Genomic DNA, 23,677 nt, shown 5'->3' with positions numbered 1-23,677 from the left:
AAACCTGGGGCTTTTAAATGGCTGATTTGCCCCATTAGAGGGCAAATAGAAACTTGACTCTGTGACTCACAGACGTCCCCCATTACCTCTGACCGGAGGAGACGCACACGCAGACCCCGGCCCTCATCAATGCGCAAATGGCTCCGTTCTGAGTCATCTGTTTACGTGTGTGCATTAGTTCTCACTAATGCTGTATTGGCTATTATCCCATTTCACTCCTGAATGGGGGTCCTTGGAAAGAGAGGGCTGTGAGCGAGGGGTACGGGGCAGCCGTTTTGCACACGGAGCCCTTTAGTCACACAAATCAGCGCCATTACTACGACAGCCTTAAGAAAAAATGCGTCCGACAGATGTCCCTTTAAGGGGAGGTGGACTCTTTATTTCCCTACGTGTGAAAGCAGGATGAATAACGTGCGAGAGCGCGGGCGAGAGTGAAATGGAGGTACACAAATTTCCTTGAACCCACATCACATACCACAGATCTCATTGTCAAACGCTGTTTCTTGGATGTCCCAAGGCATCCACGCCCCTCTTTCAACCCAAGCGATCAGAGTGTGGATCAGCTTTCTCCGGATTACTTCCCATCACTGGCAACAACATAAATAGCATGCACGGCATGCAGAAAACTGCATGCAAGCGTAGTGCCCGGGGTGCAATATTTTCGGTGGCGGCGTGAACACCATTACTCGGGTTTTTAACCGCAGACTTGTATAAACACTGAGCTTTCGGGGTTTTTTCTTTTTCTCCATCCTCGCCGCCTTGCGCAGTTGCAGCGTTTTGTGCTAGAGGACTGCAGCAGCTCGGCTTCCTGGGCACAGGCCTATTTATAGTGCTGTAACCTTCCTGCACTGAGCACTGCCTTGAACCACACATCTATTCACACCGGATCACATGAAAGGATTAAAAAAAAAAAAAAAAAAACCCGATGCTGTGCTCCCAGGGCTGCAAAACACAGCTGCACGCCGCCAAAGCTCCCTGGGCGCTAACTGGGGCCGCTGATCCTATAGCTGGGACCTTATAGAGGTGAGCGACGGAAAGGGATGCTCGTCTACCTGGTCCTTCTTCGCCAATTTAGTGTCAGGGCCTATCACAACAAGCCTTTGCCATGGTAACAAGCCACAGCAGAAACAATGCGTCTCTGGCTCATTGACGCAAGCCGTCCTTCAGTCGGAACATGCGACATGACGAAGCCTTGAACAAGGCGCAGACTCGGGCATTCACACAGATACAAAACAAACACAGGACACAGCACAGAGGAAGTGTCCACGAGTCGTCGTCCCCCAACCGCCCCGCCCTGTACACAGAATCACGACATTCTGCCGCCTTCCATCGCGTTCGCACTTTACATCATAAAACGGATTCAAACAAGCGGGTCTTGGTCAGGGCATTTTTATTTATTAAGTTCTCTGAAGTCGGCATTAAAGGAATTGCTGTTTCATTTGTGTCACAGACAGCATTTGTCGGCTCGAAATGCAATCTGATGCTACAATTATCTATCACTCCGGAGTCAGACGGTGATGACCAGGTTACCAACGTCTTGAATGGGGTGAATAAAATGAACCGATGACAATGTTATCAAAAGGGACCCACAACGTAACTATGGTTGTTAGGACACATGACTGAGTCAGAATTGTATTCACAACAAAAAGCAAAAAGAACAAATAAAAGAAACATCTTAACAAACGTTGTTCTTTTTGGAAAACGACAGTAGAAGTCATGAAAATTACACGTTTGATGAGACACAATCATGTCGATGGCACCATTAATGCATCCGTCTTGGTGAGACGGCCGTCAGTACTGTTCAGCCATCATCAGAACCGTTAAGGCGGACCAGCCAGTGAATGGGTGGCTCCCTTGGCCCCGGCCCGTGCCGTCGTTGTACTGTTCCCATATATAACCCGTATCCACGTACTGTCTGTAAACGTTATTGATGATGTTAGTCCTGAGCTCCTGGTAAATGGCGGCTGCCCGTTCCTGATATGGCCCCTCGGCGTTGCCGTAGTAGTGCAGGGCCCTGACGGCCAGGTAGTTCATGTTGATCCACACGGCGCCGCGCCAGTAGGGCGGGTCGTGCTCGGTGTTGTGCTTCATGTAGAGCGGGTCGGCGTGGGAGAGCGAGCGCAGGCCGTAAGGCGTCCACAGTCGGTCGGGGTCTCTCATGTCCCTCAGGACGTGCTCCAGTCTCGGGGAGTCGGGGGTCAAAATGCGCAGCAAGAACGGGAAGAGGCTAACGTAGCCCAGCGCGTTGACATACTGGAGCTTGGGCGCGCGGCGCACCGCGCGCACCAGGCGGGCGACGGGGAACTGATTCCGAGGCTGGCCAGGTGGGACGTACACCTTCTCCTGCTGCAGAGACACCGCTTGGGTGTGGTTGCCGTAGTCGCTGAAGGCATGAAGCTGCTCAGACCAGTGCAGTTCGGAGAGCAGGTCGTTGTTGCTGAGGATGCGGTGGGTGCGCTCGAACCCTTCGTGGGGTTCTCCAAGCAGCCGGGCCACGTTGGCCATGACGCCTGACGCCAGAGCCATCCAGCAGTGCAGGTCCACGTGTCGCTCGTCTGCCGAGGGGTGGGACGCCCGTGGATAGTCATCGAGTCCTGATGTCAGTGTTTTGGGATTGAGGAAGAGGTTGGTGTCCTTGTCCCTGCCTCTCCAGCGGTAGGAGTTAGGAAGGGGTCCCGCCTGGGTGGTATTGTACCACTCAAACCACGTCTGGAGTCGTGGGTAGAGCCTTTGCAGAAAGGCTAATGTACTCTGAGAAAGACGCGAGTCCGGCTGCGTGTCCAACCTTTCCACCAGCTCCTGAAGAGGCAGGAAGAAGGTGGGGGGGTTGGCGTTCTCGTTGTGCTGAATTACAAATTCGGCAGGGACTTTGCTCCGAGCCTCGTCGCCCAGGATCTGTTCGCGGGGGATCCAGCCCTCGATGTTAATAAGGTCAAACCAGTGTGCGATGGTCTCTTGAGTGACCTGCGTATCCCACTTGCTCAGAAGGACCTGGTGGAATCCCTCATCCCAGAGAAAGCCTCTGGGAAAAAAGGAACGGGATGGAACAGCAGTGAAGAGTGCCCCTTCGGGGTACAGCAATGGATACTCGTTGAAAGGAGATTGGACCACAGACTGGCCGTAGAAATAGCCGAGACCACCGAGCATGTTGCTTAGAGCCCCTTTGCTGAATTTCACCTGGGCCGGACTAAAGCCTTTCTGATGAAGACCAAAGATCTTTTCGAACTTCTGATCAAACGCTACCTTTCGCTTCTCCAGCTCCTCGGTCATCACAGAGCCCACAAGCTGGTTGGGCCGGTCACGGAAGCTTCCAGACTCAAACAGGACCTCAATCTGGAAAGGTGTCTGCACAGTTACTTGGTGAACCACGAAGTCACTTTCCTTCCTTGTGTCGAGAGGCTTCTGCTGGTGATTCGGCGGCTTCAAAGTGTCTACGGCTACGTAGGGCCTCTTCTCACCCGATGGCGGACTGAAGACGAATCTCATGCTCAGGCTGTTCTTCACAATGTCTGTCAGCTTTTCCAGCCCTTGAGTCACTGTTTGCAGGAAATTGTAGCTGAAGAGAAGACACATTACAGAGTTAAAATCTGATTAGAAGCATGCGCCAATGTTCTTGAATTGCTCTGACTTCATGTCATCCTCACTCATCAAACACCATATCTGCTGTATCTCAGGTTCCCAGACGTTCTGCACAGACTGGCCTCCTAAAGGCTTTTTAAGCTGTAAAAATGCAGATATGCAGTACAGTACTCAAAACACAACAATGTCATACTAATACTCTCTAGATTTAGTTGTCTTTAGTGTCTTAATGAAACTAATTATATTAGGTGGCGTTCTTCAAGTTCTTAATCTCTTTATTAGACCTTCACACAATACTACTGATGTAACATTACATTTATGCAAGGGCATTTTTCAAAATAAAACAGAAAATTGTGATGTTTCGATTTCCAGCATCACACATGCATGTTCTCTGAATGAGTTCATATAATTGAAACTAAGTTTTTTTTTTTGGCATTTTAATGACAAAATTTCCACGTGTTCACTTCATACATCATGACTAATATGAAATCAATGGCCACTTCTTTTACAATTGTCATACCTGCAGTGTTGGGGAGTAATGGAATACATGTAACGGTGTTACGTATTTAGAATACAAAATATGAGTAACTGTATTTCGTTACAGTTACCGTTTAAATGAGTGATAATCAGAATACAGTTACTTTTTTAATAAATTGATTACACAGCGAGTTTTATATATTAGGCTATCCCCTCTCTATCTCCTCTCTAATTTTGATAATTCCACGCTGTGCGGAGGTGTTCTGTCGAAAATGCTACCTAGCGAGTTATGCTACCCAGCAGATCTGTGCATGCGCAGTCCCTCAAGTTTGCGCTCTGTTTCAGTGCCCATAAATCCATGCTACCCCTGAAATTGTAAATAAATATGATTTAATTCACTATTAACCCATGATCTTTATACTCTTACAGTGCATATGGACTGAGTATTGGTGCCATTTAAAGTGATTTGTCGGTGCTACCATATAATGTTCCATGTAAATTTGTGCATTTCCGATAATGGTACAAATCACTTTAAATGGCACCAATACTCAGTCCATATGCACTTCTCCAACATCTGACCTTTCTTCCACTCCCCTTCACATCTCTGACCACCACTTCCTGACCTTTACACTCACTGTACCTACAGGATCCACAACTGTCCCCCATCCATCCTTCATTAGACACAACCTTCACACTGTCTCACCTTCATCTGTATCTTCCTGCATTCTTTCACATCTCCCAACCTCTGACTCATTCTTCTCCTTACCACTAGAGACCGCTACTAACTCATCACCTCACTTTCCCTTTCCATTGATCAACTCTGTCCTCTATCAACTAAACCCAAAAGGACTTCTCCCCCTGCGTCCTGGCTCTCCGATACATTGCGTAGCAATCGAAGAGTTCTTCGAGCAGCGGAGAGAACATACAAGAAATCTCAACTTGACTCAGACCTACTGTATTACCAGAATCTTCTGCGCAAATTTTCCACTAACCTCACTGCTGCTAAAACTGCTTTCTACAAAGATAAACTAGAAGCCTCTGCCCACAACCCTCAAAAACTCCACAACCTCTTCTTATCCCTACTCAACCCTCCGACTCCCCCTGCCCCAACTTCCTTAACAGCTGATGATTTTGCCAACTTCTTCACAGGGAAGATTGAAAAAATCTGTGAGACATTCTCCACCACTAATCCTACTCTTCCTTCTGAAAATTCGACAACTACTCAATCAATTTTCTAAGCTCACATCTGATGAAATCATTCAGATTATATCCACAGGCAACCCAACCACCTGTCCACTAGATCCAATACCTTCTGCAATGTTTCAAACTATATCCCCTGACCTCATCCCTTTCATTTCTTATATCATAAACAGCTCAATCTCATCTGGCCACATACCATCCGCCTTTAAAACAGCCAGGGTTCTTCCAAACCTAAAGAAACCCACTGCTGATCCTACAGACATTAACAATTACAGACCAGTTTCCCTCCTCTCATTTCTATCCAAAATCCTTGAGCGCTGTGTCTACAACCAGCTATCACAGAACAACCTCCTGGATCCTGAAGTCTGGCTTCAGAACAGCTCATTCCACCGAGACTGCCCTTTTGGCGGTTACCGAGCAGCTACATGCAGCCAGATTGGCAAAACTGTCATCAGTTCTTATTCTCCTCGACCTATCTGCTGCATTTGACACCGTTAACCACAAGACTCTCTTGTCAATCCTGAAGAGGCTTGGAATTCGGGGCTCAGCATGGCAGTGGTTTGCTTCCTACCTTGATGAGTGATCTTACCAAGTAACTTGGAAAGGATCCACCTCTACCTCACGTAGACTCTCCACTGGTGTCCCTCAAGGCTCGGTGCTAGGTCCTCTCCTTTTCTCCCTCTACACGAGATCACTTGGTGAGGTAATTTCCTCACATGGATTATCCTACCACTGCTATGCTGACGACACACAACTCCTCTTCTCCTTTCCTCCCTTTGATCTACATGCTGCTTCCAAAATCTCTGCATGTCTAACCAACATCTCATCACCTCCAACTCAATCCAACCAAAACTGGACTAATATTCATTCCAGCAGATTCTTCACCACATCAGGATCTTGCTATTTACCTAGACAACTCGCAGCTCTCTCCTTCTGCAACAGCCCGCAACCTTGGCGTAACAATAGATAACCAACTCTCCTTCTCGACTCACATCAGCAACCTTTCCCGCTCATGTAGATTCCTTCTCTACAATATCAGACGAATCCGCCCTTATCTGTCAACCCAGGCCATCCAACTACTGGTTCAGTCCTTAGTAATCTCACGACTGGATTACTGTAACTCCCTTCTAGCTGGTCTACCACTATGTACCATCCGACCTCTACTACTAATACAAAATGCAGCAGCACGACTAATCTTCAACCTTCCCAAATTCTCCCACACCACCCCTCTGCTACGCTCCCTCCACTGGCTCCCAGTAGCTGCACGCATCAGATTCAAAATACTGATGCTGGCCTACAAAGCCAAACATGGAGTAGCACCATCCTACCTCACAGCCCTTATTACACCTCACACTGCACCTCGTTTACTCCGAGCCTCCAGTACTGCTCGCCTGGTCCCTCCATCTCTGAAGGTAAAAGGAAGACACTCATCTAGACTCTTCTCTGTCTTGGCCCCTCGGGGTGGAATGAACTTCCCCTTGAGGTCAGAACAGCTCAGTCACTGAGCACCTTCAAACGACAGCTCAAGACCTTCCTCTTTAAAGAATATTTAGATTAAATTGTAATTTTCTTGTTGTCGAACTTTGTGTACAGAATCTACAACAGAGTGAATAAAATAGATGTATTCATAGTTGGGGTCCTAGCGAACCGGAATTGATCTCTTCATCGATGGTAACTTAAGCACGTTGTAAGTCGCTCTGGATAAGGGCGTCTGCCAAATGCCATAAATGTAAATGTAAATGAATGCATTTCTTACGGGGCAGTGGTGGCCTAGCGGTTAAGGAAGCGGCCCCGAAATCAAAAGGTTGTCTGTTTGAATCCTGATCCGCCAAGGTGCCACTGAGCAAAGCACCGTCCCCACACACTGCTCCCCAGGCGCTTGTCATGGCTGCCCACTGCTCACTCAGGGTGATGGGTTAAATGCAGAGGACAAATTTCCCTGTGTGCACCGTGTGCTGTGCTGCTGTGTATCACATGTGACAATCACTTCACTTTAAACTTTACTTGGAAATTCCGACACCACTTCACATTTAAAGAAAAAAGGGATGGGAAAATCTGGCCATGCAATGCAAACTCTGTTTGCCAGCAACCAAGCTGCTCTCAGCGTCAAAAGACTCCACATCCAACCTAAAGAAACATCTGGAAGTAAGTTCTTTAAAAAAAAGTTTTTTTTTTTACCTTTTTCGTCCTAATCAGGAAGAGGGTCATTGAAAATGTTGTTTTTTTCCTTGTGCAAGGCTACTTTTTATTTTAACTAAGTGATGGAATATGTTGGTGACCATAACAGTAAATACTTTTCAATAGCATATTTTATGTTTGTATAATACTCTTCCACTTTTCAGCTTTATAAATAAATAAATGGTTAAGGAAAAACAGGGCTTTTTATTATCTCTGATTGCTACATTCATGTAGTTGTAAAAAGCATGACAATATATTAAGTAATCCAAAGTATTCAGAATACGTTACTCACATTGTGTAACTTAACGGAACACGTTACAAACCACATTTTGGGGCATGTATTCTGTAATCTGTAACGGAATACATTTTAAAAATAACCTTCCCAACACTGCATACCTGGCATATTTAGCACTGGCGGTCTCCCCAGCAGTGGGTTTGCCAAAGGTGATCTTGAAGTTCCCCAGCTCCTCTGAAGAACCTGTGACTGTGCTCATGCGGTTCTTGTCCTCCACATGGGCCTGAAGGGTGCCTTGTGTGTCTGTTGCCACATAGAACATCAGTGATATGACCGGTGCATGGGGAGCAGAGCTCTGAAAGGATCAGACACAGTCACACGGTAAAATGATATACACATACAGATATGTCCCCACTGCTTCCTTGAGAGGCAGGTTTCAGATGGGTCCTTACATGCTGTTTGCCGGTAATCCTCCAGGTCCAGTCTCCGCCATGTTCCCCACCAAGTCTCTTCACAAACTCAGTGGTGAGGGTGAAGTCCGTGTCACGGATCTCCTGGACGCCGAAGGAGAGGGCATCGTGCATCTGCCAACCGTAGCTTTGAAGGTGGTCGCCCTGCTCACAGGTGTGCCTCAGATTCACGTCCATGCCGGAAAACTGCCGCAACCACATCAGGCCTGCGGGGGGAGACAGTGAGTGTTTACGTATGAGCCACCAGAAGAAAAGTGAAAGTGAAGTGATTGTCATTGTGAAACACTGCAGCACAGCACACGGTGACACAACAAAATTTTAACCATCACCCTTGGTGAGCAGTGGGCAGCCATGACAGGCACCCGGGGAGCAGTGTGTGGGCACAGTGCTCAGTGGCACCTCAGCGGATCGGAATTCGAACCGGCAACCCTCTGTTTACGGGCCGCCATCTTGTCCAGAAGTATTTATGGTTGGTGAACGATGTTGGTGGAGACCCTCCAAAACTTTTAAAATTAAATAAGGACCGTGTAGAAGTTAAAAACCTAATAATGGGTGTGGCACTTCTCTCGCTCGTTCCTCAAGGAATAGGGGGGGGGAAATGAATTATGGGAAGAATGTAGTTGCCATATCATCTGAGGATGTACCTGTGACCACTGATCTCGGGCTTCTGGTTTTCATCCCAAAGTACACCTGAGGCCGGTAGGAGCCCCAAAACCTCTCGGGAGACACCTGCGCGCTGGAGCTGTTGGCATCCAGCGCGCGTGGAGCAGGGTGTGGCGTGATGACCCTTTTAGCCAGGGACGAGCGCATGTAGAGGGCGTAGAAGAACCAGATGAGGCTCAAGATGCACAGGCCAATGGAGATGTTGATGAAGACCTTGCCAAGGTCCGCTTTCTTCTTCTTCTCCTTGCGGTGCGGGGCTGGCAGTTTCTCGTCCTTCCTGGGGTGGGCAACTCCATCGCCCGCCAAAACTCTTTTCCTCTGCCGGCCCATCCTTCCCTAAACTACCATTGGGGACAAAAACACACAAAAACACACACCTTGAGACGCGAGATCGGCACATGAAACCCTGGAGGCCGGAACCTCTGGACACGAACCGGAGTCACCCGTGATGTCGGCAGCCCCTGCGGAACGAATCTAATCCTAAAAAAACGCCACGGCCTGCCTGGTGACCGGGCACGACACGGTCACGGCGTACTGACTGTCGCGTGGAACGTGGGAGTAAGAAACCGTGGGGGGGAGGACCGGGGACCGAGGACCGGGGACCGGGTCAGTGAAGAGCGCTTGGCGGGTTTCCTGTCACGGCGCAGCGCTAGTTAGCCTGCTAGCCATCTACCTTCGCCGAGAGGCTAACGAATGAATGACTTTTAGGCGAACGGGACGGGAAAATGAGTAGAAATACAACCACTTCTTTCTTTCTTAGAAAATATTAAAAAAATAATAATAATCTTATTTTGGTTCGAATATACCTGCAGGCTGAAGTCGGTTCTCAGCTGCACATTTTCACTCCTGCTGCTTCCTGGTCGCCGTCGGCGTGTCGTCAGCATCCAGACCCGACAGTCGAGCCTGGGCGACGGGAGCGGGGGAGACGCCGGTCCAACACGACTGGTCCGCCGAGAACTGCGCAATGCGGGGACAGTTCGGTTCTTCCGGCACTTAACTCTGCGAACGCGACCTTTACGTATATATCTGTTTTTTAAATCCCTACTCACCCTGTTTCAGCACCAGTCACCAAAACAAACGTGTCAAGCGACTTGCCGATCAACCCGATTCGTTTTTAAAATGGACAATACGAGACACGTCGGTTTACTGAAGCGTTTCCCTCGATCACGTTGATCCGATTCGTTCGATGATGTAGATGCACACGCGCGCGCGCACACACACACACACACACACACACACACACACGACCTCTGACCTGTCAGGAAGGTTGCGGGTTCAAATCCAGAACTACTGAGGTCCCCATGCAGAGGACACGTTACGTTGCGTCACCAGGTCCTGTGCTGTAGTGTTTCACAGTGACAATCACGTCATGTTCAGCATGTATTTTTTCCCCCAGGTTTTCAAAAAAGAAAAATTGCATTTCAAATATGTTATCAGGGAAGGTGAAAAAAAAAACACCAATTGCATGCATTTCTACAGCAAACGAACTTTTATTGAAATAATTACAGTGTCCAAGTGTAATGCAGGGGAATCTGTAACAGTAAGTGCTCTTCAAAAATAATGCTTTGCTTTGGAGGAGGAAAAGAAATAAAAAGTTTTCCAGAAACACAAAGAAGGGCCTTATGTACAAAAAGAAACACTTTTTGGTTACGATTCAAGATGCACTTGCATCACATGGCAAAAACAGATGGACAGTAAGACTTCACCTGGGACTCATGGAACATCATGACTCAGGTAGTAAAGAGTACAGAGTGACTTCACAAATTATCATGATCATCAGTGCACTCATTTACCAAAAGCTGTTCAAGAAAAATGAATGCACAGCCACAGATTTGATGCACAGTGCGACAGTCTGTTCCTCCTTGATTTGCATTCCTTGCAGGTTACTTACAGAAAGAGGTTGTAAGAAAATGCCTTCTATGCCCCTCAGGGCCCGGGTGTTATGACGGGTAGAATCCGCCAACGTGGCACAGTTCAACCCCTCAAAAGGTGTGAATGTGCGCACTCTTGGTACTCTTAGGACGGCACACACGCACGACGTGGCAACCTTAGTAAATAGCCAGAAGACGAGCGCATGCCCATAGAGGGGTTGAACAGTGAAGTACAGGACGTGCCACAGCTGGCTACCTGCTGAGGATGACGTCAGTCGCCTACACGGCTCAACTTCCCCGCAAACCCCCCGGGGGAAATGACCAATCGTGAAATCGCACAACAGGCTGCATTTCGCTACAGGAAGCATAGGCTGTGGCGGGTGAATTAGTATACTGTAAACAAGCTGACGTGAATGAACAACCACTTGAACATTGTTCATTCCCATTAAAAGCAGCCAGCCAACCTACCCGTCCAAGCCACACACTGTGAAAGGACACATGAGAGTGGTGGGCTCATTTCACTTGGCACCTTTGGGGGAAAAAAAAAAAAAAAAAAAAAGTTTTTCAGCCAATAGGTGTCGTCCAGTATTTTTTATGGAATGTTCATACACCCACAAGGTACTCTGAGGTTAAGCTGGACTGTTTGCAGCCAGGTCAGAAATGCCTTACATGCCAAAATCAATGAGGAGGAGCTGGTTGAAAACCACGATCATTCCAAGGTGAAGAAGCAGAGGAATAAAGCAAGCATCAAAACCCTTTTTCTCTACCCCCCACCCATTCTTTTCTGTATTTTTGAGCATTGTACATGCTAAGGAGAAAAAAGGGGATTAAAAAAAAAATCACAAAGAACACCATAACCAAGCAACATAATCATTCATCCTTCCCAAACACCCTCACCTCCTCTCACCTACTCCCAGATCTACTCAACACACCACCGTAAGCACACTGGAAACTAAGATGGGACATGCCACAAGCCCTCAAAAAAGGGAGGAAATAAATCCTTACAAAACCTTACAAAAATCCAAAACCCTAGAAAAAGTGAAGTAGTAATGACAGGAGAGAAGCAACGCCAGGTCTTCCTTCAGCTGCTGACGGTGGTGTGGTTGCTGTGGGAGTGTGTGGGTGGGTGATGACGAAAGGCCAGGGCTGAGCAGGGGACTCTGCCCAGCTTCTGGCCTCTGGACGAGGGCAAGGGGAATGCCAAAGAAGCGCCGCCTCCATTCTAGCTTTTGATCATTCCCCCATCACCTTCACTCACAAAACGTTTGCGTCCCCTATAATAAATAAATAAATAGATAAATAAAGCAGCAAAATAAGTTTGACAAAGAATAAATGTCTCAACCAAAAACACTTAGAATTGGATCCTTACATTGCAAACACAACGTAAACATGGTCTTTCATAAATCATGTGGTAAAACAATTGATAAATGAAATATACATCTATTATTAAAATTCAAACGATCAAGGTCATTATTCAAAGTTTTTTCTGTTGGCCAGTAAGGGACCAACCTGGATGGACAAGCGTCTCTCAACTGTTTGGTGATGACAGACTCCTGGAAGCAGACATCCACAAATGACTCCATTATGGAGTGAGCGTGCGGCACGTCCAAGTTTATTTCTGGGAGCTCATCATACACACGTTGGAAGCCCTGTGTAACAAACACGGCAACATTCCCTCAGGTTCCGTGGTGTACAGAAATGGAATGTAGTAATACATCAGGCGGGCACTCACGCGATTCATCTGGTCCAGGGTGATGAGACCCGTTTGCCAAAAAACCTTAAGAAGATTCACCATCATTTGAATGGCCTTGTCTCCTTTGGACTCAAGCACCATGACAATGGCCTGCCGAGGTCCAACACACATTGAGAGAAAATGCACATATAAAAATCTCACTCAAAGGCGCTATGTGCAATACCTATTTTCACCACAGAGCGGCAGCACTGCCATTCTTCTGCCACAAAAAAACTGTCTACTTATGTAACCAGGCTGTGAACTAACCATCTGTAAATTTCACCCCTTTTTTTTACCAATCATAACCGTGTTTCAAACTGATAGTTACTGATAAATATAAAAAGATACACACCTCGTAAACAAGCTCGTGGTGGAAGTGGGGAACCTCCAGGTCTCTGAGACAGTGCTCAGCCTCAGAGACATCTCCTGAAACCAGGTATTCCTTCAGCAGCAGGTTCATCTGCAACACAGTTATGCCATGAGGTACCAAGCAGCTGCAAAACGGTCACGAAACAGATCTTAAATTCAACTTATTAGAAGGTTTTAGAACATGGAGGTGTGGAGGTCGGTTAGCTTATTGCAGTCTTATTATAATCGTTATTTGTTCCACCATTACACCAAGTCAGTTCCTTCATACGTTCTGAAGCACACAGTTCTGTCTTGTGAGAAACTCACATAGTGCTAATGGAACAGTCTCACAAGCATCAAAGGATTCATCACATGCGTACACACACACACACACACACACACACACACACACACACACACACACACACACACACACAGAATCCCTTGTGGAATGAAGAGTTGCAGCTCTCTGTCTTTAATAATGAAAACACACAAATTCCACTACATGGCATGCCCTTAATTGTTCTCCAAAATTTCATAAAAGCTTTTAACCTATCGCTGGTCCATTATAGTGTTCATCATGGTGGTCCTGGCTTCAGTAAAATAACATGCTACATAACAAATGAATTGTATTAAAGTAAGATGATGTTCAACATTCTTACTCTTATTATAACACAAGCAGATGCTGAGGTGGACGTAAATGATCACATCACCATGTCTGCTATACGAGGAGGTCCGTGAAATGTCAGAATTACCGAAATTACTAATAATATTACATTACTGGGCAAAAGCTCATTTTTTATACTGGGCATACTGGGCAGTGGTGGCCTAGCCACCAGTGGTGGACTCCTCAAATCCCACCCCACCCAAATCCCGCCCCACCCAAACTTCAACAATGTACAGTCCCCACACACTCCTCCCCGGGAGACTTTCATGGCTGCCCAATGCCCAAGAGTTAAATGGAGGAGACACATTTCATTTTGTGCACCATGTTCTGTGCTGTGCATCACAATCACTTTCTGTATGTCTCGTATTCTGAAGGTGTTCCCAAAAACGTTCCAAGGTCTAAATGGCTCAGACTGTACATCATAACGTAAGGCAACACACACACTCCAGTGTTCCGTTTTTATTTGAACAGAGTTGCCTGCTCAGTCTAGCGCTAGCTTGTTTGAATGGCCGAGCCCAGCTTACCCAAAGTCACATTGGACACACAACGCCATAGTGTGAGCGAACCCAGCACAAAAGAAAAAGCCAGCATTCTGCTGACAAATGCAGCTAGCACAAGAGCAGCTAGCAACTCCCCTCCCAGCATGCACCTCACTCCTGTTTATATTACACAACAGCCAATCGTGCTGGAAGCCTGACAAAACAATGCAGAACCTCCCCATTCAGATCATTTTTTCTCCTGTTACATCCAAAGCGGCAGTGTTCATATTTCCAGGATAGTCGGGTTTCTGTCCACGGCCAGACTCCTTACCTCTTTGATGAGGTGCTTGACAGGCCTCTGTCCCCCTCCAACTCCCCAAACATTATCTAGTCGCACAATTTCCTTCTTCATGGAGAGGAGAACAGATGCCCTGTCCAATGCCGCTCTGAAGACACACACACACACACACACACACACACACACACACACACACACACACACACACACACACACACACACATACATACATACATACAAAAGTTAAGCATTGACTTGAAATATTCAATGAGATCATTTCCTGTATCAGAGAACGCTGCACCAAAGCAGCTACTACTAGTGTACACTAGTAGGAAGACAGTGCAGTCCCTCATGCAAGATAAAGGGCGTCTACACATCAGCCACCAGGATCCGAAGCCCTATGTTCATACAGTACTTCTGTACAACTTCTGTACTGCTCATCACCGTATTACCATTAGTCCCAGTTTCACTTCATCCCATTTCTATTTGCATGGTGCCATTTCACACAGACAAATTCTACACTATGCTTTTAACCTTCGAAATACCTACACACAATTATTCAAAGGTTTATTCTCTCTGCTCATGTTATTTTCATTCTGCAAAGTCCGGTATTGAACTAGTATTACATACAACGTGAGGAATGAAACGGTTACACAGTGTTTATGGCAAAATGGTGATGTTTGCCAAGCATGAAGGAAAAAAAACAAAAAAAACAAGAGCTACTTAAATATATATTTCAAACATGTATCTGATTTCAGGCTCCAGGAGGTGAACGCAAACTGGACCCTTTCCCAGCATGTGGCTGCAATCAGTCCAAGATCGGCCAGAGCTCAGTGGTCTGAAGCTCTGCAGCAGGGGTCCGCTGTGCTGCTGCAGAGGCGAGTAAACACTGGCGCAGCGCTCTTATCAGGGCTCCTTAAGTGATGGCTTGGCAGCACTTGAGTTTGGTAGATGGCCAACAACTCCAGGGTTGTTCAAAACAGCAAGACTTTAACCGCTGCGTGGACTTTAGTATAAAGACAGGCTGATTCTGTGACGTATAGGTATTGATCCTGACCTTGTTTCGCTAAGGGAATTAAATTAATTAGATAATAATAAAAAAAAAAAAAAAAAAAAAAAAAAAAAACCCTCACCTGGCATAGTCACAGTCGACCTTGCCTTTGTAGCGGTTGAAGAAGCTCATTGGTAGTACATGGTCTGCAATGGCTCTTGCCATAAACTGGCCCAGCATCTATTGGAGGACATACATCAGTTCTCAGAGTCACTCCCCCTTTAGCCAAAAGAAGCTAGTCAGTGTAAACCATGTAAAAACTAAGGTCATTGACAGTGTGGGGGCATGTAGGAAGCAAGGGACCCTGTAATTTCATATAACAAACCATTTTAAATCTGGATTCGCTCTGACCTGTGGAGCTTCAGGAGTGTCCAGAATGAGGTCGGGCAGCTCCTTGAGGATTTTGTCGAAGGCGCGCTCCATTTCGTTTCCTGACAGCATCTTGCCGGAAAGGTCGGAGAGCAGGCGGGAGGTGAGCTCCCGGTGGCTGGCTTTGCCCTCCAGTGCCAGAGAAACGGCCAGGGAGGAGAACTCATACCTGTGGGGTCCCAGATTCAACTCCTTGAGCAGCATCTGAGTAGGATCAGAAGAACGTGAGCGTCAACGCAGAGAAGCGTAAAGTCTGGTGCTTGTCGCCACTGATGAGGGTGACCAGGAAGGCTTCTCCAAAATACTAATACGGATTAAAGAGTCTTTTGCAACTTTGCAACATAACTTTGATCCAGAGTTGAATGGAATACTAGTAGTGATGGATGATTAAATGTATTCAGTTCAGCAGACATACATGTTGGAAATGCATAAACTGTAAAACTTTTTGTAGATTTTTCTTTAGCAACATTATACGTGTGTATTTTGCATAAACAAGATCGGACTAGGAGTGCCTCTTTTTACAGATTAAACCTAATTCAGCATAATGACAAGTTAGTTCTGACAGTTAAACATGCCATTGTACGGAATCCAGGCACAAAGGAAAAAAAACGTTAGTCCTGACCAGTCCTCACCTCCACTTCTTTGGTGTCTCCATGTTCAAAGTACTCCTGCACTATGGGGTTGACTGTCTTCTCCAGCTCACCCTCTTCCAGTTCTGGCACTACTGTGGCATATATTGTGTCTCCCTATAAAAACAAAAAAAAATACATCATTTCAAAGGACACGGGATTCAGAATTGTTCTGCCTAGAACTGTTTACTCTGTTTACAAACCAACCCCCCATAGAGCTACATGAAGCTACAGCCATGGAAAGAGTCTCATGGTTTCAGATGCTGCATTTCCACTGCCATGTTGATGTGACCCAATGCAGTTTTTCCCCCTATGTGTTACAGTGAATGTCCAAAAAATTCATTAAAAATGTACAATATGTGTGTATTTATTTTTTAAACAAAATCAGCGTTGGCTGAATTTCCTATGGCAATTCTTAATACTGTAGCACAGTGAATCACATAGGCAGAAAGTGCAGAAATGCTAAGGCCAGGTGAGTAATGTCAGAGTGGTGTAAAGTAGCGGTAAACTGGTTTCAAGGATCCACTGCAGAGCCTGCAGAGCAAATAAGATAGTGAGTGAGTGAGTGAGTGTGTGTGTGTGTGTGTACTTTCCCCATATCCTGCTCTATTGTTAACACCTCCTTTAAAAAAGGAAAAGACGACTGAAGACAAGCAAGGGTTCGGCACTTATCCACCCCCTCGACGTACTTCCCCATTTTCCTTTCCTCTTTCATCAAGTCACCAAAGCGAGGTTAACACAATGCTTGTGCTCAACCACCCAGAAATGTGCACAAATTCTGATTCAGCATAGCAAAGTCGTTTCAGATGTGCACTAAATACTGCTCATAGTGAATGACCCTGCAATATAAAAGGTCCTGGAGTCACAAAAGGATTACGATGAACATCCTGTCACATAGTTATCAATCGGCCACAACCAACAAACAAACCTCCTAATAACCGGATGGACGCCCGGTAAAGCTTTCACACAGGGGTCCATTAAAATGGCTCTCTTTGTTGCCTCTTCTCAGACAGACACTGGGACAAAGAACACAGCAATGGAGCTCTGTCAGGGTCAGAGGTTAGATCTACAGCAGTCACCCCTGTCCCCACCTGTGAAGACTCGTCGTAGTTTGGGTCCTTGGCATCTGGTTCCTCCATCTCGTACACCATGCCGGCTGCGCCCCACACCCCTTTGCCACCAGCACCACCTAAAAATCAGGGACAGTTTACTTACAACAAAGGCTATGACCAGACTAAACACTTAGTGTGAAGCAGTAGCAGTAGGAGGTAGACCCATCAGAATTGTGAAAATAGTGCACTAACAATCTATAATAGAGATCCTGTTTGTGATTAAGTGGTATTACAAGCATATAAAATGAATTGGAATGCAGAACGTTGTGCTCAGTGTTGCCAGATTGGGCTAATGTCTGGAAAAAATGCTAGGCAAGAAAAGTACTGAGAAACAATTCTTATTTACGTATATATTACATGGTTGTGGCAGTTGAATGGTTATGACAGTTTTAGCAGTGCCTTTGCCACATTTTAGGATGATTGTGGACTGAAACAGAGGTATGTGGCAACACTGCATGACTGGCAGGAATGAGGACTGTTCACTTTTGAGTGGATTTTAATTATATTTTAACTGAACATCTTTCATTTTCGGGCGTCAGCCTTGCAGACCTTTTTTAGGAAGGCCACGGCCTTTTCCAGTTCGGGATTTTCGGTCATTGGTGTTGATCTTGCCCTTGGGACTGTGTGGATCAGTGCCCGGTTCGATGGAGCTGGGCTCGGAGAGGGACTCCCGGGTTGAGTCTCGGGACGAGGACTTGCGCAGGCGCCGCTTGGCCTTGGCTTTCAGCCGTGCCTCGTGCAGAGCCTTCTCCTGCGGTGTCCAATTGCCATTCACCTCCGCCTCGTTCAGCTCATCCTCAGCACCGTAGGAACCACCTTCTCCGCCAAGCTGATCCTGGAGAGAGAACACGCCTGAGGGATAGGAAGAGAGAGGACAGTTTGATCATTTGCTATACCCATAATGACTAAGATTATGTTTAAAAAGTGTATCTTTGAAAAAAATAAGTCAAATGCATGTAGCATTCGTGCCCAATATCAGTTGTGTACATGTTCAATGGTGGAAATAACCATTAGGGGGTTTGTGAACACCGAACATAACATTTAAACTGACCTCAAAGTTTCTAAACTCCCCCATGACTCAAAAAAACTTTTTTAAACTTTCCCCCAAAATGCAAAGTTGGATTCTAGAGAAGTTCTCTGGACTTTCCATGCAATAAACTTCTCTAGTCACCAGGTGTCACTGTAGATACTGCTGGAGTCAGTGAACGCAGTGGATTTAGAGCGTCCACACCCCCCAAGAAATCCCAGGTTTTGATTATGTAAAATAATGAGAGTGAATGTAAATTCTAATCAAATGGCGCTTCAACAAAGTGTTCGTTTAAGGATGTGCACACTAGCTTTTTATTTTTTTGTATTTTAGTTAAACTGTACAGGCTTTAAAGGTGCGAACATTTTGAAATGATTTATTGTCGTCTCATTTTCTACACCCCCAAAATTTGGCATTTATATCCACCTTACATAAGCAGACATAAACAAATAAAAGCTTGTAAAACAGGATATGAACAGGTGTGAAAAGCAGCACACTCGACACGTTAAAGACAATCAAAAAAATGTGTAAATATCATTAAAAAAAACAACCCAAGCCTGACTGCATAATGGCTGGGAGAAAAAAGGGAAGAGATATATTACAACTTCCCCAAAAATATAAAATCCCAGGTATTCTACAGCTGTTAAGAAACTGACTGAATTAGTTAAAAGTGCTAATTAAGAAAATATTTTTACTCGCGCCACAAAGAACATTATATTATAGAGCTGGCTCAGCCTGTAATAAACTAATAATAAACAGCCTGTTGTGCTGAAGACAAGGAAAGGAACAATAAAAACGACTTATAACAGTTTTAAACCATTTTAATTACGCAACCAGGAAACCTCTGCAAATCCAAACTGTCCTGTGTGACATTCTTTCAGTACTTTCATATGCAACGTGACAAACACGTCTGCGCTGACTAGAGTCCCCATGCGAGAAGTGAAAAACACACCCACCTTCCCCCGGCTGGATCCCACCCTTTTAAGCTTAACCGCCTAGAGATAGTTTTATCAGGCCTACAAAAGCACAGCGCGATCCCCGATTATCGGGGTGAATTGTCCTGTTGTCCGTTACACAGCCGAACGGACGACCTTGCGCCTCCATGATAACCGCGGAACGTGTTTACATGAGTCAACTTGGGACTGGTGCTACTCGCTTGCTGTTACAGATCGTGTGTGTGTGTGTGTGTGTGTGCGCGCGCGCATGCTCTTTCCGGAAAACAGCCGTGCGTGTACGGGCAACATGCTGTACAGTTGGAAGCTCGGGTGGCTGTTTATGCAATATCAAGGTCCGTTGCCATATCCAGCGCAGCGATACGACTTTAACAGGGCCAGGAGGTTGTAAAGCCAACAAATGAATAAACACACACACACACACACAAAATCCACGTCCTACCAGTGAACTTCTCACTGTAAGCACATTCGGCATTTTTGTACTTAATGTGGTTCAGAGCTGCATTGTTCCTCTTTGAGGTCTGTCCGCAGGAGCACAGTAACATCAGTACGCCAACCCACTCACTCACTCACTCACCAGTCACATGTCCTCGATCAACACAAACAAATGTATGTTTTTCATTGTTAACTAGTCGTCTTTAAAAGACGAACATAATCACGAGCGACTAAAAGAGGCAAAACAAGAAGCACCACGTGGGCGAAGAGCACTGACTGGGCAGTAATTCCTCCCACGCGCTCCTGACTACATATGGCAGTGCAGGGCCCTGCCAGAAGTCACGTGACCATCACCTGCACACGGACCGTTCCCGGGGCTGTAATCAACACCGCCCAATTCAGCCGCCCCAGAGATTACAGGGTTTCGCTGGTGCCGATGATGGACAGAGGGACTGGAGACCGCCCAAATGGGACATAGGCCCTGGCCTGTAGGTCTCTAGGTCCAGACCTGGAACTCTCGCCCACTAACTACACTGGACCAAAATGCAGAGAGAGAAAGAGAGCAAGGAAGGGTGTGAGCAACGATGCACAAACATGGTTCTATAAAGAACGGTTGCGAGTGCAGGGCTGGACAGAAACAGGCAGTGAGGGTTCAAGTGGGAAGGTGGTCTGTGTGTTTGCTTAGAAAGCAGCACAAGGGTGACTTTCCTCATGGTGGAGGAATGTGTCACTTTGGAGAAGTGCTACTGCTACTGCTTTTAGTCACTCTGGATAAGGACGCCTGAAATGCCGTGAATGTAAACATCTCCGGCGTGGAACTGAGGAGGAACTCACTTCACTGCTCACATGCAAAGAGGCCAGAGGGTGTGGGCGTGTTTGTCCTCGCACACAACCACACACTTCTAAGTAAAACCTCTTCTCTTGCATTGATTTTAACCACATGAGCAGAAGGCCTCCAGGCTTCTCACTTCCTGCTCTACCAAAACGATGAACAACCCTCTACCGCCCCCATATAAAGTCCATATAAAAATAAAATCGTCCATATAAAGGGAAGCAAATAAATGGCTCTAATTTAATTTCAATAAAAACGGTAACAGGGGTTTTAGATGACTGGGAATTAAATTCTATTCCAAAAAAACGTGCACTTGTGTTCTCTGCTAAAGATCGGTGTTAAGTGTAGCAGGCACGTAACGCGCACAAAAGTCCCCCAAAGTGGCTTCGTGTTAATTTTAGAACATAACAATTCCCAAAAGTTTATTTTTTTGATGAAACCGGAGAACATAGACTGGACCCACAAGAACATGTGACGACCACAGTCAAAGACTCGCATCAGAAACAGAGACGAGAAACAAACTAGCGCCAGCCGCTCGATCTAGAAGCGTCTTTTTCATGCAAAATGACCTTAAACGTTGACACAACACTGATTACGAGTTTAAATGAGAAGCATTGAGGGATGTTGTGGAAAAATTAGGTCCTTTGTTTTGTTGTTGTTTACCAGTAAATGTTGAATTGACATGTCCAATGACAATTATTAAGTGTGATTTTTTTCCCCCTTATACATTGCCTGCCTCCCCCCCATCCACTGTATAATTAGCCAGTTTTTAGGTAAATAAATCTTTTATGTTAAACAGGGAATCCAATGGAAAAATGAATTTGGAACAGAACTTGATGGATTTCATAGGGCCGTACGTTTGCATCTTATTTATGAGACAGAATATTCTGAGTTTGGCCCCCATATCTGTTGTTGTTTGAAACTCTGACCCACTGAATGCATGCCGTACATCTGACAGGACACGGCAGGAGTGACACTTCCTACGTGCGACGGCTACACTAGGAAACCTGAGCAGGGAGGAAAAAAAAAAAAAAAAAACCTGGCCTGCTCCTTCACAGCAGAACAATGTGTCAAGGAAAGGCCAACAGTAAACACAATGGGTGTGTTGGTCCAGAGGTCCAACTATCATAACATGACACGCAGATCGACACTGAGCTCCAGGTAAATGTAAATTATTTGAACGATGCACCATGTCAACAGCTTTTCGCTGAGAGGGGTTGCATTTCAAAGCGTATTATGCATCATCATCATAAGTCGGTGATGGATATTTCAGTTGGAGCAGCTGCTGTTTTTCTTGCGGAAACTGTGCAGAAAGTGAGCTCATTAAGGATGGGGGAGTAACGAATGATTGGGTGGGGTTAAAACTTTGGCATGATATATTGTGATCATCTGCCCACACAACGGCTTCTCTGTCACGGCTTTAATCAAGAGTGGCAGTCTTTTTTTTTTTTTTTAAATAATGGAGTTCACTCATAACTGGCCATCTGCGGGCCACTGCATCGACCGCAACGTGAAGCGAGCGTGCACGCACAATCGCACCCACAGCATCATAACTGTCCTGCTTCCACCTTCACGAATCCACGCTGGATAAGAGAAGTAAATCTCATCTCACTTCTCCGTATGTTGAACATGTCTGCCTGAGCTTACTGCCACGTTATTGCATTGTTCTCCCGAACACAGCGGTCACCTGGGCGCCGCATCTCGGGCGCTCCTGCGCCTGCGCGTAGGTGGGGCGAAAATAAAGATTGCGCGCCTGGCGTAATAAAAAAAAAGCACGTTTCTCGCACTTACGTAACCTGGCGTATAGGAGGGAGGGGACGCTGTAGGTTACGTGAAGACGCGCCATTGGACGAAGCGCGGTGACGTCACGCGCGGCCTGCCAGACCGGAGCAGTCGACGCGCAGACGAACGAGCCGCCACGGAACGCACCGTACGCACGGCGTTCTGCAACAACCACCGACGCCGCGTCGAGTTTGCGCACGAAACCCCGCTTACTGCCTTACTACGCCCGCCCGGTGGGTGCGCCTGTTCGGGCGTAGTCGTGGGTCGAGAATAGTGGGCGTAGTACGCAAAAAAACAACAACAACAACAACATTATCATGCTACAACACAAAATGGATCAGTGGCACGTCGAAAATATGCGCACTGTACGGTCGGAACCGTATGCTAAACGTGACAGAATGCAATAAAGAAAATGTAAAAATCCCCCCCCGAATCTCAGCGTGCGCGGCGTGGAGTTTGAAGGAGACACGAGTTCTCCAGGCGCGCCGAGCACATGGCGGAGCGGAGCCCCCCAACAATGGCCGCGCCTGCGGCGCATGAGGGAAAGGGGAGAATAAAAACGCGGGGCGTGGGAGTGGGGTCTCACCGTCGTTCTGCGCTCCGGTGGTCCAGGTGTCGACCTCGGTCGCCATTGCGTCCGCAACGTGCTCGCTGCTCGTCTCGCACCCCTCAGCCCGTGGCCTGTCACGAAAACAAGCCAGAGCAAACTTCACCAGGCGCACCGTAGCAGTGTCCTCGTCGTTATTGTCGGAATGCATTTGCAAAAGAGACACCGAGCGGACATCTTACCTCTTTTTTTTTTATTTATTTTGTTTGTTTTCCGGCAGACGGGCTTGCAGCTCAGCTCGGCTCTTGCAGATAATTGCAACGCGGTAACAGCAAATTAAAGGAGGGGAGAAGAGCTGTTCTTCTTGTCTTATTTAGGCTACAGCGAAAGGAAATTAATAACAATAGCAATAATAATTATAATAATAAAAAAAAAAAGACGTCACGCAGACCTTACGCAGCGCGCGCACGTTTCGCGACTATGCAGCAAAATAAACAAAGTCTGTTTTTAACTTTGGAACGTCTGGACAAAAATCACGTGGGAGAGATGCGAGGGGGCGTGGCCAAAGGGGGTGGGGTTTCCGTTCCGCTAAGCCAATGAAATGCCAGGTACATTTAAATATAGCTTCCATTCGCCCAGGTGGAAGAAAACACGTTTAACTCGGTTCTAGTTTCAGCCTGTACTTGGACATAAATACCGTTTGCAGATTTTCTAATCAGCACTACCGGATTTCGTTAATGAAT

General features: G+C 46.4%; 2 protein-coding genes across 2 annotated transcripts; both read right to left on the bottom strand.

Moving 5' to 3' along the window:
- Positions 1–1,373: 1,373 nt before the first annotated feature.
- mogs (mannosyl-oligosaccharide glucosidase) lies at positions 1,374–9,990 on the bottom strand. The gene is made up of 6 exons (XM_028977571.1): positions 9,852–9,990; positions 9,609–9,759; positions 8,784–9,143; positions 8,122–8,345; positions 7,831–8,024; positions 1,374–3,556 (listed from the first exon to the last, which is right to left on the bottom strand). Exons 3-6 carry the CDS (start codon positions 9,130–9,132, stop codon positions 1,792–1,794), a joined length of 2,532 nt encoding a protein of 843 aa, XP_028833404.1. The 5' UTR covers positions 9,133–9,143; positions 9,609–9,759; positions 9,852–9,990; the 3' UTR covers positions 1,374–1,791.
- Positions 9,991–10,276: 286 nt separating this feature from the next.
- On the bottom strand, positions 10,277–23,412 carry pdcd4a (programmed cell death 4a). The gene is made up of 12 exons (XM_028978455.1): positions 23,177–23,412; positions 22,974–23,068; positions 17,908–18,210; positions 17,338–17,435; positions 16,250–16,363; positions 15,600–15,821; positions 15,331–15,428; positions 14,231–14,345; positions 12,758–12,865; positions 12,406–12,516; positions 12,183–12,322; positions 10,277–11,947 (listed from the first exon to the last, which is right to left on the bottom strand). The coding sequence occupies exons 2-12, from the start codon at positions 23,017–23,019 to the stop codon at positions 11,896–11,898; spliced, it is 1,407 nt and encodes a 468-aa protein (XP_028834288.1). The 5' UTR covers positions 23,020–23,068; positions 23,177–23,412; the 3' UTR covers positions 10,277–11,895.
- Between the last annotated feature and the right edge of the window lie 265 nt (positions 23,413–23,677).

This window comes from Denticeps clupeoides, chromosome 4 (assembly GCF_900700375.1).
Source record: "Denticeps clupeoides chromosome 4, fDenClu1.1, whole genome shotgun sequence".
Taxonomy (NCBI): Eukaryota; Metazoa; Chordata; class Actinopteri; order Clupeiformes; family Denticipitidae; genus Denticeps; species Denticeps clupeoides.
Note: the sequence above shows the minus strand (reverse complement) of the source record. Positions and strands in the feature narration are given on the sequence as shown.

Excerpts from the sequence above, each read along its gene's own strand:
- pdcd4a (XM_028978455.1), bottom strand. The coding sequence starts at position 23,019 with ATGGCGACCGAGGTCGACACCTGGACCACCGGAGCGCAGAACGACG. Across the intron at positions 15,429-15,599 it reads ACACTCCTGAAGCTCCACAG|ATGCTGGGCCAGTTTATGGC; the intron begins GTCAGAGCGAAT and ends GTCCTCCAATAG. Across the intron at positions 14,346-15,330 it reads GTCGACTGTGACTATGCCAG|AGCGGCATTGGACAGGGCAT; the intron begins GTGAGGGTTTTT and ends GTGTGTCTTCAG.
- mogs (XM_028977571.1), bottom strand. The coding sequence starts at position 9,132 with ATGGGCCGGCAGAGGAAAAGAGTTTTGGCGGGCGATGGAGTTGCCCAC. Across the intron at positions 8,346-8,783 it reads CCCGAGATCAGTGGTCACAG|GCCTGATGTGGTTGCGGCAG; the intron begins GTACATCCTCAG and ends CTCCCCCCGCAG. Across the intron at positions 8,025-8,121 it reads GGATTACCGGCAAACAGCAT|AGCTCTGCTCCCCATGCACC; the intron begins GTAAGGACCCAT and ends TGATCCTTTCAG.